The 17,995-nt window shown below is 38.4% G+C and overlaps 1 protein-coding gene across 2 annotated transcripts in view; it reads left to right on the forward strand.

Annotated features, from left to right (window-relative positions):
* The window catches only part of MRPS9 (mitochondrial ribosomal protein S9), a 72,233-nt gene extending 57,134 nt beyond the window's left edge, over nt 1–15,099 (forward strand). For both annotated transcript variants that reach the window (XM_004435873.3, XM_087426308.1), the window contains 6 exons: nt 3,509–3,594; nt 4,461–4,536; nt 6,969–7,137; nt 8,077–8,185; nt 12,717–12,886; nt 14,826–15,099. In XM_004435873.3, the coding sequence (XP_004435930.1) occupies nt 3,509–3,594; nt 4,461–4,536; nt 6,969–7,137; nt 8,077–8,185; nt 12,717–12,886; nt 14,826–14,917 (702 nt within the window). In that variant the 3' untranslated portion in view covers nt 14,918–15,099. The remainder of the gene's footprint in view (nt 1–3,508; nt 3,595–4,460; nt 4,537–6,968; nt 7,138–8,076; nt 8,186–12,716; nt 12,887–14,825) is intronic.
* The last annotated feature ends 2,896 nt before the right edge of the window (nt 15,100–17,995 follow it).

Here is a 17,995-nt window from a genome sequence, read left to right on the forward strand (position 1 = left end):
AACACTGGGAAGTAATAGCATAGTAAAAGAAAATTTTAAGAAAAATATGGACTTAAAGTAAAAGTTGCTCGAAAGTCACTGGAAAATGATGATGAATTGAGCAGCCCAAACTTTGACTTGAAATTCACCTAGAGGCAGGTCAGTTATTCTTATTTTAGTTGCCTTGGTTATTTCAGAAAATTAAATAGACCCTTACAAGCAGGAGAGGGTATCTTATTACTGTTGTTGGTGTTCTCTTGGATTTTCTTAGCTGGATTTGAAAGATACAATGTCTCTGACTCATGCACTCGCAGAATCTCTAAACTCTGGAGCAGACCAGCTGGGTGACTGATGCCGTTCTTTTACCAGGGTCCCCAGATGTAGCAGTCTGGCTGGGCTCCAGCCTGCTGATGGGCTGGTGCTGTGTGCACAGTGAGGTGCTGTTTGCACTGTGCCTGTCCACTTTGTACAAGTAGGGGAGGATTCATTTTTGGGGGGGTTTTTACTTTATTTTACCTGTTCAGAGCACTTGGGAATTGCTTTCTAGAACAGAGGTGCGTAGAAATTTTTCTGATACACTATCCAGTTGGGGTCACAACCCGCTATCTTAGCCTTTAAAAGTGAGTTAAAACTACCCTAACCACAGACAGTCAAATGAGACTTAACCAATTCTTGGGAGACAAATTGTAAAATTTTATTTTAAGTTGAATAGCAGAGACATATTCTATATGTGTATGGTTCACCTTGGTTCTTGCTTTCCTTAAAGTGGACAGTTGTTTGTTTTAAATTGTCAGATACATTCTTCTGCTGCTACAGGTGATGGATTTGTACTTTGAATGTAGTTGGAGAGAGAGTTTTACTTAATATGGACACTAGAATTAACTTGTCACTTTGCTGTTGTGTTGAACTAGACTCCCTGTAGTTCTAGTGAATAGCTGCAAACTTGAGTGTGCATTAGTTGGGGGCATTCTTAAAACGGATCACTGGGCCCCACCCTAGAGGTTCCTTTTTAGAAAGTCTGGGGTGGGGCCTGAGAATTTACATTTCTAACCAGTTCCAGGCTTGGGTGCTGCTGCTGCTGCCCTGGGGACTTACCTTTAGAATTACTCAAATAGAGATTGTTTCCTATCTGCTGTTAAGAGTCTGTAGCTCAGCCCCAGTTTTTTTTTTTTTTTTTTTTTTTTTAGGAAGATTAGCCCTGAGCTAACATCTATTGCCAATCCTCCTCTTTTAGCTGAGGAAGATTGGCCCTGGGCTAACATCCGTGCCCATCTTCCTCTCCTTTACATGGGACACCGCCACAGCATGGCTTAACAAGCGGTGCGTCGGTGCGTACCCGGGGTTCCGACCTGTGAACCCGGGGCCAGCACAGCGGAGCACGCGCACTTAACCGCTACGCCACCGGGCCAGCCTCTCTGCTCCAGTTTTGTAGCTTCTAAGTGCTGCTTCTCTTTTTTTTCTCTTTGCTTCTTTGTCTCTTCTAAGCTATGAAATCTACTACTCTTATTGAAAAAGAAAACAGAAAACGCTCTTTATGAGTCTCCACAGCCACAAGAAATGAACTTTTACGGCTTATCTCACTGAGAAGTCCTAGCCCATTGAGTATAACCCAGCTTTTCTCACCTATATTTATGAAACTCAAAGGCTCAATCTTTATATCTTTTTGTGTTTTCTTTCTTTACATTCTTTTTCTCCATGAGAGAAATGGATTCCTGAAAAGAGGTTGCAGAATGAAGATAATAATAAAATGCAAGCACTGGTAAATACACAGACAGTGGCAAAGGGCCGCTTCTCCTGTTCTTAGAACAAACTCTTTATCAGCAACATTGTGATATAATGTGGCAGTCTAATCAGAGCCCATGAGAAGGTGCCCCTCAAAACTTGAAATTATGAAGACTATTTGAGACATGGATGGACATCTCTATCAGTAGCAAGTTGAGGCTTCCAACATTAGCTAATGATATTGGAAGGTGTCAAGATTAGCAAGAAAATATGTCATTTATATCATCTCTAACTCATCCTTTGAAAATATCTATTTGTTCATTAGGTATTAGTATGGTCGGTTATGTGTAAATTATAAGTGAACACACACATATTGGATGTGAGCCCTCAAATGATTAAGCTTGCTCAATCAAAAATATTGGGAGACGATTGCAATTATTCTGCTTGTTATAAACTCATTTCCTAGAAAATGTATTTCATTGATAACTTTTATTGCCAGATTATTGCTTTTTACAAGTTCTAACAAAATGGTAAATTTCCCCTGACTTACATTACAATGTAACAGGTGTCGGGGGAAGAGGAAGACTCTCCCTCTGCCCTTTTCCTTAAGGTTCTTATGGCTGGCCAAATAATTAACAAGACAGGTTAGCAGGAGGAAATAATACCAAGTTTAATAACATGTATACATGGGAGAAAGCAGGGACACTGCGTTTCTCAACACAATAGCAGAAATTCTCGTCTTAAATACCATGTTCAGCCAACGACAAAGGAGGATGTTGGGGGTGGGAGGAGTCAGTTACAGGAGATTACCACTAAAGCACAGTAAACAAGAGTAAGGTTATTATGCAGATTTAAAGCCTCACCTTCCACATTGATAAGTCTCTAGAAATGAGGCCATCCCCCCTTCTTCCCAAAACAGAGAGGGAGATACCTTTACTAATGGAGATTTCCCTTATAAATATAAATGATTGTCTGGCAGCTCCTCACAGGGCCATCCAGAGAATGTGGCCAGAGAGACAGAACTTCTGATAAGATGGGCTTGTTGGTGCCTTTTCTATTGTAACCTCTATCCTACATTATCTTTACAGCCATCATGATAGATCTGTTCCAGGAAGGAGCCACCATGTCAAATTCTTTAGGCAGTTAGTGGGGGAGGTCAAATGTCCCTCAGAGAAAACAATCAAGGTAAAGAGATATATTTTAGGATGGCCAAATCTTGATCTCCCACACAAGTGACATACATTCACAGACTGTTAGAAAATCAATTAATAGAAAGAAATCAAATAATGAAAAATAAATATAATAGAAAACTGTTTTTAAGATACAAACTACATGGTGAGGACTTAAATATTATAAAAATATTAGATAAGTAGTTCAGCTATAAATACCGTAATTTTTAATGGGTAATTCTGTAATTTTAAAGGCATATTGCTATATAAATTATGATTTTTTTTTTAAGGAAAATTTTTGGTCCTGTTTGTGAAACTCTTAGGAAAATAAGTAGTTTGTAGCTTTGTTTTGTTTTTACCAACCTCACTGGAGTTGTAAATTTTTTGTAGAGTTATTTAAAAATCAGTTGGAGTTAAATGTGCTACTGTGTATGATACTAAATTCTCATTGACATTACCATTCTTTAGTTTGAATCAGAAATAGTATTATTAAAAAGCATTTTCAGTATTATTTGCTGTGTAGCGAGATTATGTGAGAAGGTCACTTTGAAGTGAGAGGTACTCAAGGGAAAAATACAAAGTAGAAGTAATAATGTACCATCTCTCTTATTTTAGCATGTGTATTTTATTTGCCATAGGAAGCATATGGAAAGATACTAGATGTGGAAAAACATCAAAATCAATTGCGAGCTCGAGATCTGTTTTCAGAAAAAATTAAAACCAAGTAAGTTGTTTTTTGCATTAAAATATATGAAAAATTTTAATTAAAAACATGCCACTTATCATTGTTTTTTTAGGCATACCTAAAGCCTAAAACTTTTTTCAATATTTCAACATTAATCGTTAGAGTTAGGGGTCAAAATAATAGATGATTTTTTTTGTTTGGGAGGAAGTAAATATTAAGGTTATTGTTTTTATATTACTTTATTCCAGATTTATATATTAAATGGCACCTACTTACTATATTTGAATATGATATCCTCAGAATTTTTGTGTATACAGCTGTACATTTACTTAACATTTACGTGCTTTAATTTTTTTTTTGGTATTTCAAGGTTTGTGCTTTCCTTTGGCAATAAGTGATGGATTAGATCCATCAACCTGAACAACCAGTTTTAAATTTTTGCCCGGTTATTCACCTGTTTCTTCTTATGCAAAAGACCCAAGTCTTTGAGCATACCTTGTTTAAGTTGTAAATACTGCCCCTAGCCCTTTATTTGAACTTTATTATTACTTTAGTCTGTTGATGGGTTAACTTTGTGTCCATAACATCTCCTTTGAAGTAAATTATGAAAAACAAGTGCAATTTTAATTATTAAGAAATCTGGTGACTTTTAATATCAAATGAGTCCCACAATGGCAGGTTTAAGTCTTTAAAAAAACATTTGCCACACTGGGTATCTTTTCTAAAGTAGATTGAGGAAATTAATTAATATGTCTCAAAAATTGTTTACTTAGATGAAATTTTACACCTATATAATACAAAAGTTTGTTTCTGAATCAAGAATTGCTACTCCATGTGGGATCTTTTGTGATATAATTCTAATTGCATGGTTAATTTGAAAGGGAATGTATGTGATATTTTAACAGAGACCTGATTGGCAGCAGATGGCTCATTAAGGAAGAACTAGAAGAAATATTAGTGGAAAAACTGTCAGATCAAGATGTGAGTAATTAATCTTTTTAATTTAAGGGAACCTGTGCCATAAGAATGCAGACAATTGCTGTATTTAGGATCCTAATAGTAATGTTCCTCAGAGGCAGGTGTTCCTCAGACAGTTTTCCTTTTTCAAACATATTTATGGTTAATTTCTGCCATGGGAGGGCCTTATCTGTGATCAGAAAGGTGAAGTGCTGAGTCTCCAGACCCTCCTTATGTAAGTACTCTTGTGTCCTCTGCCACTTGTTCTAGGGAGCGTGGCTGGTATCATGTTTCATCTCCTTCAGTAAAGTGGATAGCTGATTTTACAAGCTAATGATAAGTGTAAGGAGCTATTACAGGTTAAGTAGAAAAGAAATGAAGCATGTGGTTACCTTCATGCAATTTGCTGCTTCCTGGCTTACTTATGTGCAGTGTCTATAGGGCTAGTATTTTCCATCTTGGAATCTGCAAAACCACCTGTATCAGAATCATTTGGAGTGCTGCTTACAAAATGCAGTTTCCTAAGATTCAGACCTAGCTCAGAATTTCTAGGGGTGTCACCCAGAAATCCATATTTTTTAACAAGCTCCCCAGGTGAATGTTATATCCTATGAAATTTGTGACCCTTGCTTTAGGTCTTAATTGGATTATTTTTTTGCTTAAATGTTCTAATATATGCCAGTATTATCAGAGGAGTTTTGATGTATTAAATATTTTGATGTTCTAAATTTAGATATTTCTATAAAATTTGAGTGTAGATAAATTTCACAAATTGTTCAGGAAGGGTTTTTTTCTTCCATGGCAGTGGCTAATGTTGTTAGTACCTTGCCACCATGTAGATTTTAAGTCATGTACTTTAAATTGCTCTTTTTCTCATTTAACATATTGGATACGTTAATGACTTGGAAGAGTTACAATTTGCTTAACCAAGGTGTCAGGCATTTGGTGAGTGGTAGATCTGGAGTTAATTTCTAATATCCTAACTGCCAAATCAGTATCGTTGCATTTAGATCTAACTGAAAAATCTCTCTTTACTTCTTTATTGAATGCATCATTTCATTGTTTCTTCTGTTTTCTGGCTGCCTTGATGTTTATAATATAGCTATTTTTTTTTTCATTTTGAAAACATCTCAGGGATTTTATTACAGGTGTGCAGCTATGAGACAAAACAAATATATATATATATATATATATATATATATATATATATATATATATATATAAAAAATAGTCTTCTGTACTTTTGGAGTACTGGGTATCAGAAGAAATCCTCAAGCTGATGGCTGGTATCAAGATGAGGGAGGCAGGGGTGGTCAGTGGCTTCTTACACCGTAATCCCAGTTCATGAGCAGGGCTATGTCATACCTGTAGTTACCCCTTTGCAGGTTCACCAGTAGTCACAGCGTGTGTGATAGAATTGAAGGAATAGCTGAGAACAAAGGACATAGGCCTGAAAATGGAGGCAGAGAATGGAGCTTTGTCAGGCTGGGCACCATAGGTGGCTAAGTATTTCACCCTTCCTTAGAAAATGCCTTTTCTTTTATTGTAACGTCATAGGAAGCAGTAATTGAAGTGGGCCTTTTAATGCTACTAGTGAGATTTTTATATATTTCATTTGGCAGATTTTCACTATAAAGGCAATGGTAACAAAGATGAGTATGATTTTTAGGGTTGGCAAAAACATAAGTAAGGTTATCAAAAATTGGGTTTCACACTCCATGTTAACTAAGGATCTCAAGTATTAGTTGTTTCCTTCTGCATAAACACTTTAGAATGATTATTCTGACTTCTAATTTTAAGGGGTTAATACCAAGTTGTTTACTTTCTAATCACATGTTCAAGAACTGTTAAAAAAAATGCACAGAGTAGCAAGGATAATTTATTTCAAGAGGTTGCCCTTTAAGTCAAGTATCTCTTGAATTTTTAAATAGCTTGATTGTTCGGTTTTAAAGGAAATCATAAACATTAAAGTAACACAGCTTGAACTGCTAAAGATATATTTGCCAAATGTATTATGAAATATAATTTCAGAGGTACATTTTTCTCAAAATCAGACTCTTCCCATTTTGCTATACATAACTTACTGGAAATTATTTATGAAGCTCTTCTTGATACAGTTCTAATAGAAGAGTAGAAAGTATACTTGAAGATCATCTAAATATTTTTTGAAAATGAATTTAAATCTCAATTTCATGTAATCATAATACAGAGAAATTGATTTTTCTTTGAATGGTAAATCTCTTTGTTTCTTGAAAGAAAAGATTGAACACTGAAGGCACACAGGGAAAGTGCTGCATCTGCATGCTGTTTTAAAAGCAGCATGAAGGTGCACAAGTGTCATCCTGTCAAAATTCATCAAGAAAAGCAACATTGGAAAGATCAAGTATATAAAAATAGAAAAAATTTAGCAAATGCAATTACACTTGCATCTTCTAATGAATTTTTATTGTCTGCAGTATGTGCAATTCATTCGGCTGCTAGAAAGGTTATTGACATTGCAGTGTGGTGCTGATGAAGAAGAATTTGTGCAGAGGTTTCGTAGGAGTGTAACTATTCAATCAAAAAAACAGCTGATTGAACCTTTGCAGTATGACGAGCAAGGGATGGCCTTCAGCACAAGCGAAGGTAATGACATTCTGTGGAGAGAAAATAAATTTAGTGAAGATTGAGAAACTACAATTATTTTTGTTTGCTATTGCTCCCTGGTATTCATTTGATTTGATGTGTTTATTTTTGCTACTACTACATTGGATTTCCTAATTTTTAAGATTCTATTGAAGTTTTTAAAAACTGAACCTAATAAGGTCCCAAGAAAAAAATGTGGACACGTACCTACATAATCATATTAACACTTTATATTTTCACATATTTATATTAAATCTTTTTATTTTCACATTTCAACTGGTGGAAACAATAAAATATTTATAATAAAGGTTTCATATATAAAATGAAAATGCTCTGTGAATCTGCATGTCGGGTGCAAAAACTATGAATTGTGAAAACTTTAGGTCCTCACTCACATTTTCTTTGTAGGTATACAAAGACATTTGACATGGTGTAACTTTTAAGAATTGACTTATTAAATGATATATCCACAACCCTTAAAAATTTTACGTCATTCCTTTCTTGTTTTCAAAGAAATGTGACCTTTCCCGAGGATTCCTTTAATTTCTACCAATTATATTTTATCATACTATTGAAATATTTTAAAAATTATATAATTAGATATATTGACTGTAAAAGAACACTATGTAAATTGGTTGATTTTCTTAAAGTATTATAAATAAATATAGATTACTTTGTTGCTTGTTAAAATTATTTTAAAGTCATTGTAGTGTTCCTAAAATGGAATTGAAGAACAAAATTACCTCCTAATAAGCTTTATGACGTCAATTATGGTGTAGTTTACCTCTTTTATTTTTGTTTGACTTGTAGTTGTTATAGAACTTTCCTCTAGACAGTGTTATATATTGTTATTCTGAGCAAAAGATTTAATGTAGTTTCACCTGTCTCAAAGCATTGGTTGGTAGGATTTTTACTAATAGAAATTTTATATTTTTGAAGGTAAAAGGAAGAGTGCAAAGGCAGAAGCAGTTGTGTATGCACACGGAAGTGGAAGGATCAAAGTGAATGGCACTGATTATCTGCTTTACTTCCCAGTGACCCAGGACAGGTTAGATTTTGCTTTTGCTTTTGGTTTTTAAAGAAAATATACTTGATGATATGTTATGATCGATTAAGACTTGTGATTTTCTGAATGATTATTTCTCTTTACCGATAGAATTTATCAAACTAGCTAGAGGGAAGCTATCATTATTTTTTATGTAGTTTTCCAAATTTTTAAAAAGCATGTTTAGAGTTCCTCATTAATTGAATCTTCCTCCTCTTTTCATCAGATCCTTCTGGAATTTGAGTATTTTAGATATATCTTATGTTCTGAAATGCAGACTTTGCCAAAATGTAAGAAAAGCAGATTTCCACTTTCCGTTTCTGTAGTCTGGCGGGGGGAGGGGAGCATGCACAAAACAAACCACCACCACCACGAACCAGTCTTGGCACTTACCATCTTAAATATTAGAAAAAGTGCTTTATCACTTTGGATTTTTTCCTTTTCAGAGGAAATTGATTATATATATTGAGTAAGCAAAGAAACCTGACATATATGCGTTAAAATGGGAGCTCATCAGGCTTTGCTTAGTTCCTACTGCTAAATTTGGCAGTTTTATTTTTTGAACTTTGTATCCCGTGGAGAAATAGACATTAATCATAAATAGGTCTGACCATTCAAATCTTCTAAATATACTCATCTTACCTGTCTGTGAGTCGCTATATGAAGGCCTCTTCTTGAGATGGGTATTGTTTTTCCAGTAGTTACTGTCATTAGCCGCAAGTCACAGAAGTTCTGCGTGATTAGTTCCTCCTTTCCTTGTCCTCCTCCTGTCTCCTGAGTGTGTAGTGGTATTTAAGATCAAAAGGGGTAAAGCTCTTATGACCGCAATGCTTATGGAAGGCAGCGAGGACCTTGCTAATGAAGTGTAAGCTTCTGGACAGAGTAATTACTTCAGGAACTGTATGTTTATTTTATGTGTGTGTGTGTCTGTCCAGAAGTAGTCTACTCTAATTCCATTTAATATGAATTAAACGAATTCTGCCATCATCCTCACAGGGAACCAGATGGAGGAGGCTCTTATTTCCCTTGTGGAAAGCCAGAGAGACCCATAGCTGCAGCATTGGGACTGCTAGGAGAAATGGCATTTGACCAATAACCTGTTAATTTGTTTTCAGATACAACTCCTGATGACTTAACACCAAGTCTCAATTTTGACTTGATCTCACAATTAAATTATATCCTTAGAACTTGTTCTTCAGTTTGAATTCAACAGGCATTTAGTAAGGATTGTCTGTGTGCTTAGTCTTGTTCTGGCCGTTGTGAAGATATCAGAGCTATTTAAGATATGATTTCTATCATCAAGAAATTTCCTCTCTGATTGGGAAGCCTAGGGCTAGGCTTGGTGGGAGTGGGCCCCCAAACTACCTCATCATCTTGGAGTAGTGGTAGGGATTTGGGCAGCCATGCTGGCTGTGGACTGGCCTCTCCTCCTGCAGGAGCAGCTCAGGAGCTGACGAATTTAGCAATGAGGTGAGCATTGACCGGTGGGAGGACTACTGAACCAAGAGTCAGGTGATCTTGATTCTGGTTCTGTTTCCTAGCTGTGTGACCTTAGCCAAGATGCTTAAAAGTCACTCCCCTGGGGCCGGCCCAGTGGCGCAAGCTGTTAAGTGCACGCACTCCCGCTGCCGCGGCCCGGCGTTCGCTGGTTCGGATCCTGGGCGTGCACCATCGCACTGCTTGTCAAGCCATGCTGTGGCGGCGTCCCATATAAAGTGGAGGAATATGGGCATGGATGTTAGCCCAGGGCCAGTCTTGCACAGCAAAAAGAGGAGGATTGGCAGATGTTAGCTCAGGGCTGATCTTCCTCACACACACGAAAAAGTCACTTCTCTAATTGGTAGGAGGGAGTTGAACTTGATCTCTAAGATGCTTGCCTGAAAGTCACTTGAACTGCTTGCTTATCCTTTCTTTAGGCTGTTTTTACACAAACATAGCAACAGATCATTGAGAACGTTCACTTTGTTGCCTTCCCAGCATCATCGAAAATTTTTATTCATTCATTCACTTATACAACAAACATTTATTACTATGGGCCTGGTACTGTGGAATACAAATATTAATAACCTTTCTGATTTGGAAAGGGCTTTGCTCTCTTAGTCAACCAGTACAGCAACTCTTAATTGATCATCTGTATAAAAAATAACACATTCCTCACACAGCACTAGCCATGTAATAGAGATAAGGATAGCACTTTAAGCAATTACAGAAAAATAAAAGACAATATGCAACTATATATGTACTAAGTTACATGCTGTAGAATCGGTGCCATAGGAGTAGCATTCAGAGAAGATAGAAATGGAAAAATTGGTTATTTTTTTTCAAAATAACTTTGATTATATAACAAAGAACAAAATAAATTTGATTCTTTTAACTCAGGGTTTCATCTGAGATCCCCAAGAGGAGAGAGGAAGAATTGTGAAATATTTTCATGTCATGTAACTATTTTTGCATGTACTAGTTTGCAGTCCAGATTAATTAAAATTGATAGGTGTATAATCATTTTCGATTGTTACTCTTTGGGAGTTTTTCATCTATTTATAAATTTGGTATTATAGCTCAGTGTACACCAGCTTTCCAATGTCTGGACTCTTCTTAGTGGTTCTTTCTTACCTTGACCATTCTAGCTCGATTACTCTGATATATCTCAAGTAAGTTGTAAAGTATATTTTTTCTGAATTTTATTGTAATTTTCTTTACTTCTTTAAGCATTTGTTGGGGAATCTTAAAAGACAGATAAATGTTTAAGCTCCCAAACAAGTGGGTGACCAGAGCTTCTCTTAGTAACGTCGCTTATGTCACTAACCCACTTAACGGTGTTAGTCAATGCCAAGACCTGTGACATGTGCACATGACAGTCCCATAGATTCTGTCTTGGTGTCTCTTTCTTTGCTAGAACAAGGAAATGGTGGAATTCGATTATCAGTCTCTAAATTTTCTTTATTATGATGATAATATGGCCATTACTTATAAGAGTACTATTTTTATAACATTCCTGTTTTTGATTTGATTGCTTTGAAAAGTTTGTTCAAAAAAGCCATAAAGATTTATGTCGTTTCCTACCGCTATTTTTTGTTGTTGTAGTTGTTGTTTCATCCGTATTGAAACAACGTCCCTATTGAACAGTATTGTTACAATTCCAGTTAACTCTGCCCTTTGAGGGTCTTGTTCTGTCCATCTGTCTGCGTGTGACTATTTTGCTAGTGTAGTCCGAGGAGTGACACTGGTATGTCTTGTCCGTATCCATCCTTCAGCTTCACTGTGTTAAAATAAGCTCTGTTTGGGTCTAGAAAGCTGCAGTGTCAGACAAAGCAAGAAAATGCCATATAAATCAACTTTTCTAAATAAAAATTCAGAAATATGAAGGCAAAATAGCAAAATCAAGATACTTGACAAAGGTGATGGTGAACATTGTACTTGGCACATAAACGGTATTCAACAAATACTTGTTCAGTTGAGCAAGAGGAGGTCCAGGACCATTTCTGCCTGCATTCTTTCTCTGGTCCTCTGGTGTCTGCCCAGGACCACGTGGGCACTCACTGACCATGGAGGGAAGCAGGCCTGATGGGTTGTGCAGTGTGTCAGCTGGCACCAGGCAAGTAGCAGGACCCTGCAACTTAGAGAACTGTTAATAGGAATATGTGTTTCAGTGGGGGACACAGAAAAGTTGAATGTGGTTTTAGTAACTTACAAACTAAGCATGTCGGGCCGGCCCCGTGGCTTAGTGGTTAAGTGCGCGTGCTCTGCTACTGGTGGCCTGGGTTCGGATCCCGGGCGCGCACCGACGCACCGCTTCTCCGGCCATGCTGAGGCCGCATCCCACATACAGCAACTAGAAGGATGCGCAACTAGAAGGATGCACAACTATGACACACAACTGTCTACTGGGGCTTTGGGGGAAAAAAGGAGGAGGATTGGCAGTAGATGTTAGCTCAGAGCCGGTCTTCCCCAGCAAAAAGAGGAGGATTAGCATGGATGTTAGCTCAGGGTTGATCTTCCTCACAAAATAAATAAATCAATAAATAAAATAAAATAAATAAAGACTAAGCATGTCAAGATGAGCATTATGTATATATTATATAAATATAGTATACTTTATTTACTGAATCCAAATGGCATTTTATAATTGCTTGGGAAAGTCTATTAATATTATGTGTTATTATTGAGCCTAGAGAGGTTAGATTCAGTTGATTAATGGAGTTTCCTAACTTTGACTTCTTTACGAGATTATTTCCAAGCCTTGCAAAGTTCTCATGAGATAAAGGAATCAACAGTGATAGAGTATATTGCTGTCTCCAAGAAAAAGAGAAATAAACCTTGCTCTCAGCAGAGCATTCTAAATATGAGAAATATCAGTGTTTGTTCATATAAAGGATTGATCAAGAAGTATGGAAAGTGTGAAAATGGGTTGATTGAAAAGTGTGAATGCTGGCACACTTGTTATAGTTTTTGTGAATGTTCAGAATGTGAGCAGTTTATAAAATCGTGTATCATTTTAGTAAACTCAACTGCGTTTACTTGTGATGTGCTTTAGAGAACAGTTGATGTTCCCTTTTCACTTCCTTGACCGGCTTGGAAAACATGACGTGACCTGCACAGTCTCGGGTGGCGGGCGGGCGGCGCAGGCCGGAGCCATACGCTTGGCCGTGGCGAAAGCCTTGTGCAGCTTTATCACCGAGGAAGAGGTCGAGTGGATGAGACAAGGTATGAGTTGAGGAGGGAGGGGCGTGGTTGTCCCCATACTGTCTGTAGGTGTTGATCTCATTCTTGTTCTAGTTACCTGCAGTCGGTGAGAAAACACTTAAATATGCAATATTGCAGTTTGCCGGCTTCTCTTTTCATGCTGCAGAACTGTAACAGTATTTTTCAGTTTTGATATCTACAAAGTGAACTTGAATTAGAAGAAGAAAAGGGAGGCACTCCCAGTGTCAGGAAGTTTATTTTGGCCTTTAAGGCATGACGTTTTGTTTAGGTTAACAAGCGCTGCTCAGTTGTAGTAATTATTTGATTTAATGGTGAAGGCCTTAAGGTATTTCTTCCCCAAATTATTGGAGATTTCTGTTTTTCCATTGTGATATCACTTCGCGTTTTATGTTGTCTTACTCACTTTGTGCGACCCTATCACCCAGTCGTGAATACGAGAGGCAGCAGAGTGTGAGAAAGAAGATGCTCTCAGTTAGTTCGTTAGGGCACTGCTTTAGCATTATAATAAATCAGGGTGGCTCTCGCTGAAGATTATCTTTGCCCTCTTTATGAAGGGAAGACAGCGCTGTGGGTGTTGCTAGCCAGCTCTGTGGCCGGGGCGAGTCACTTATTGCCTCTGGGCTGCAGCCCCTCTCTGAGCAAGTAAGATGCTCTCTGTGCCCCTGCCCTCCCACACCAGCTGCTGGGGTTAGGACTGCCTCTGGCTTAAGCTCGTCAATTTTTTAAGCCTCTTAAAAATCTGTTTGCTTATAAACAATTCACCATTTTGTGGGATTCGTGTCTGGTCATTAAAATAATTTGATAGGACCTTACTTAACAATTCTGCTAGTTTGAGTTACTGTGCTTATTGAAAAGTAATCAAGTATTATTACTTATAATTTAAACTAGAATTTAGACAGGTCTTGTCTGCATTTTGTCCAAAATGTTGTTGTTTTATTCCATGCCCTTTAAGTGTAAGTAAATGCAAAAATTTATGGGTATATAATAAGCATTTGAAGTTTGCCTTTGCTGTATGGCCATTAAAAGACCCCTAATAAAATACCTAAACCTTATATACAATGAAAAGAAGCGCTAGTGTTAGAAGAGTAACAAAAACAATGAAAAACTATGGTCTATTTACATATTTACAAAAGCAGTTTCAGAGCTTTCTCATCACTGGTATTCTTGAAATCTGTGGTCTTCACTAAAATACCTTGGCTCTAGCCACAACTGGGCCGCTTCGTTTGGGCCGTATGCTGAGACTACCTCAGTAACAGCCTAGAAATCTTAATTGTTCCTGATCATTAGGAGAGTGGAAGCTTTCAGTTTAAACTGACTTTATTCTTCTAGATTAAACTGCTTATGCTGAGAACACAACCCTAAAACTTGTTTTAGATTCTGAAACAAAATACTAAGGGATAGTATCATCACACAAATTAGAATAATAAAAGTTTTTTTCTCAAATATGTTTGATGTCATATTTTATGTGCATGTACATTCATGTATACTATTAATATATTGTGTCTGTGTACCTCCTCATACTTCACCACACGCTACGTTTTTCTTTTCTACCTCTTGTTAAAACTTTCACATCTGTAATAATAAGTATGCAGGGTGAGTTCAGTTCCAGTGAATAGTGACTGCCCACACAAGAGCAGCTTTATCTTAAGCTGAACAAGTTTAAAAACCAAAGAGGAATCAGTTCTCATAGGATAAGGAAAGCAGACTCAAATAATGTAGCTGGAGTTTGTCTCAGAAATTGGAAAAATATTCTAAAAGAGTGAAAGCAAACTACCGTCAGGAAATTGATAGCAGGCTGGTAAGTTATTACAGGTCTGGTTGCTTTCCTCTAGTTGTTTCTCTGACAACAGTACCTATAAATTCACACGGTTGGCCTCTTCTCCTGCTAGGCAACTTGAGTTTTCCGTGGTTCATAAAGGCTTCTCTTTCTGTGCTGCAGCTGGACTGCTTACTGCTGATCCACGTGTCCGGGAACGGAAGAAGCCAGGCCAAGAGGGAGCCCGCAGAAAGTTCACCTGGAAGAAGCGCTGAGTGTGTTTTCGCAGGAAAGGAGAGGAAGCGCTGTGGGTGTGTGCCTGGCGTGCGGCAGACGCACAGTCAATATTTGCCTGCCAGTGTGAGGGCAACACTATCAGACATTTGCGTTGTGAGATGATTTATTTTTAAATGCTGCTTTGTAAAGGTTACCTTTTAAAAATAATTTTTAAAAAATGTTTAGCTTCCATCTGCTGCTTTATTTTTTAAACTTTTTCAGAAGATAGTTTTAGAAGCATAATTCATAGAATCTTGGCATATTAGACATGAAAGGAACATTCTGCAAAATCTAATCAAGTAACCTCAATTTGCAGACAAGAAGGCCCAGCCCCCAAAATTAAGTGAGCCACCAGAGCCACAGTCCTAATTTATTGAGGGAACTAGACTTGAATTCACTTCTCCTGATTCTGTTGTTTTCCCATATGGGGGTTGTTAGAAGGTATTTTTCAAAATTGAGAGATGAGTGCCTGTTGAGAAGAATGAAATAAGTTGAGTGTCTTTGTCAGGAGCTCAGCCCAGCTGGAGAGGGCTGAGTTGCCAGGTGTCCACGTAGCTGATTAAGGCAACAAGCCAATTCTGTCTGCCACCACTCCCACCCCCCTTACCCCCCAGTCCTTGGCAGCCACCAGTTTACCCTCTGTTTCTATGAGTTCAACCTGTTTCTTTCTTTTTTTTTTTTTTATGAGATTCTACATATAAGTGATACCATGCAGTATTTATTTGCCTTTCTCTGTCTGGCTTATTGGTTTATTTCACTTGGCATAATGCCCTCCAGGTTGGGGACAAACTTTCAGTTATAAGATGAATGAGTTATGAGGATCTAATATATAGCATGGTGCCTATGGTTCATAATACTGTATTGTATAATTGAAATTTGCTAAGAGGGTAGATCTTAAGCATTCTCACCAAAAAAAAAAACGATAACTATATGAGGTGATGGATGTGTTAACTTGATGGTGGGAATCTTTTCACAATGTGTATGTTTACCAAATCATCACATTGCACACTTTAAATATATTCCAACTTTATTTGTCAATTATACCTCAATAAAGCTGGAAAAAAAAAGACAACAAGCCAATTGAAAGTAATAGTTAAGTCTGTAATCACTTATTGTGATAATGTAAGCAAGAGACTAAACCCGAGAAAGTGTTCCCCTCCCCAAGAGGTCTTAGCAGAGGTGCCCAAGGAGGGAGATGCAGAGGCTTCGGAATGCAGGTGCCAGGCAGGGAGGCAGATACGCAGAAGAGCAAGGGCGGGGCAGAGGCAGAGTCCTTCCTCCGTCTGCTCAGAGAGCCAGGCACTGGCTGCACCAGGTGAGGTGCGGGAAGGCAGCTTCCCTGTGAGGCCTGCCCGGGAGTGCCTGCCTTTGTAATTGCCTGTGTTTGGGTCTGAAAGATCACACTTAGGTTCTGGCCAGGAGCTGGATTCCTAAGGTCCCTTAAACTGAGAAACTTACATTTAACTTTACTGTAATTTTGCTGTAGGTTTTTAAGGGGAAAAAGGCAGTTGGTAACAGGGGTACTTTATATCTATTTTATTACAATTGTTTTAATTAAGTAAGTATATTACTTCAAGAATTAGACCCTCAATGCTGCATTTTCCTTCGTGTAGAGGGTTACATAGTACTGATTTCTTTGTAGTTTTCTCTTTTTAAAAAATCTTGGATAAGTTCTGAATCTGTATGTATACATCAAATTCTGTAGAATAACATGATGATGAAAAAGTGAGAGCATAGGCACCATTCTATAGTACCCGAGGCGTTCTTCATCTCAGGTGAAATTGTGGAAAACACGTTTTGTGGCTCCTTTGATGCAGCAGTTGTCTGTGGCAGGTTTTGTTCCGCCTGTCTGTTGGAGCCTGCTTTTTATCACTTCGACAAGGAAGAAGGGACGAGTGTCCCCTCGTGTGGTGTGGGTGTGTTGAGACCTTGTGATGGGCATGTGGTCCCATCAGTGTGTAGTGAGCACTTGTTGTGCTCTTGCCATATCTGGTGATACAGAGCAGACTGAAGTGTACGCCATCAGGGTCTTCCGGTGTCACAGAGAGGACAGACACGTAAGATGTCTAAAGGGAACCGGGGTGCTGTTGTGATGAAGCCAGAAATAGAACTCAAGACGAGTGGGCCTTGAAGGGTGGTCACACCTGGATGAAGAGGGGTATGGGAGGAGGAGATGGGAGTGCAGTCAGGCAACACTGGGAAAGAAAGGAGGAAGAGAAGTTCAGGGGATGTTCGGGGAACAGAAACCTGGCAGGTTGGGGTGTTGCTGGTGAGGGAAGAGTGCTGTGTGGAAACTGGCCGGGAAGGAGGCTGAGGCAGGTCTGTGGAGGGTTGAAATGTCACGGAGATGTTTGCGCTGCCCACGGGCAATCACGGAGTCTTTTTCTTTTTTTCTCCTTGGAGAGAATATTGATGAGGGTTGAGATTAGAACAGTGATTTCAAACATTATTTTAGCAAGAGGACTCTTTTTTTTATTTTAAATATTAAGTAGGATCATAGTACATAATACAACACAACAAAATCTAAGCCTTGTTAATTCCCACCTTCCTGTGAGGCACCTCTCAGGACCCAATGCTCCAGGGAAAACACTTTGAAAATCTCTGCTTCAGGAAGATAACAGCTCTTGCAGGGAGACCTGTCAGGAGGCCATCATAATACTAACGGACTTGGCATGGAGAGTCTGGGCATGGAAGGCAGAAAGGAGGGGTGGGTGTGAGGGATGTTTCAGCTCTAGTGGACAGAGTTCCATGACTGTTCGACCGGGGGAGGCGGGCAGATGTTAGTTCTGAGATCGAGCAGGCCCTGGTAATGCAGAGAACTCAGAATACTGGAAGAGAGGTGGGTGGGGAGGGGATAGTGACACCAGACGGTTGACTTGGGTTCTGTTGAGTGTCAGGTGTTTGGGAACCACCTAAGTAGAGATGCCTGGCACACAGTTGGAAATTAGGGGCTGTGACTCAGAGGATGAAGCAGGCTGGTGACCGAGTTGAAAGGCTGTCCCGTGGAAGGAGGATTTGAAATATAAGCTGGGACCAGCAAGGAGGAATGTACAGTGGAAAGAAGACTCAGGCTCAAC

This window comes from Ceratotherium simum, chromosome 40 (assembly GCF_057802395.1).
Source record: "Ceratotherium simum simum isolate JZ-2026a chromosome 40, ASM5780239v1, whole genome shotgun sequence".
NCBI lineage: Eukaryota > Metazoa > Chordata > Mammalia > Perissodactyla > Rhinocerotidae > Ceratotherium > Ceratotherium simum.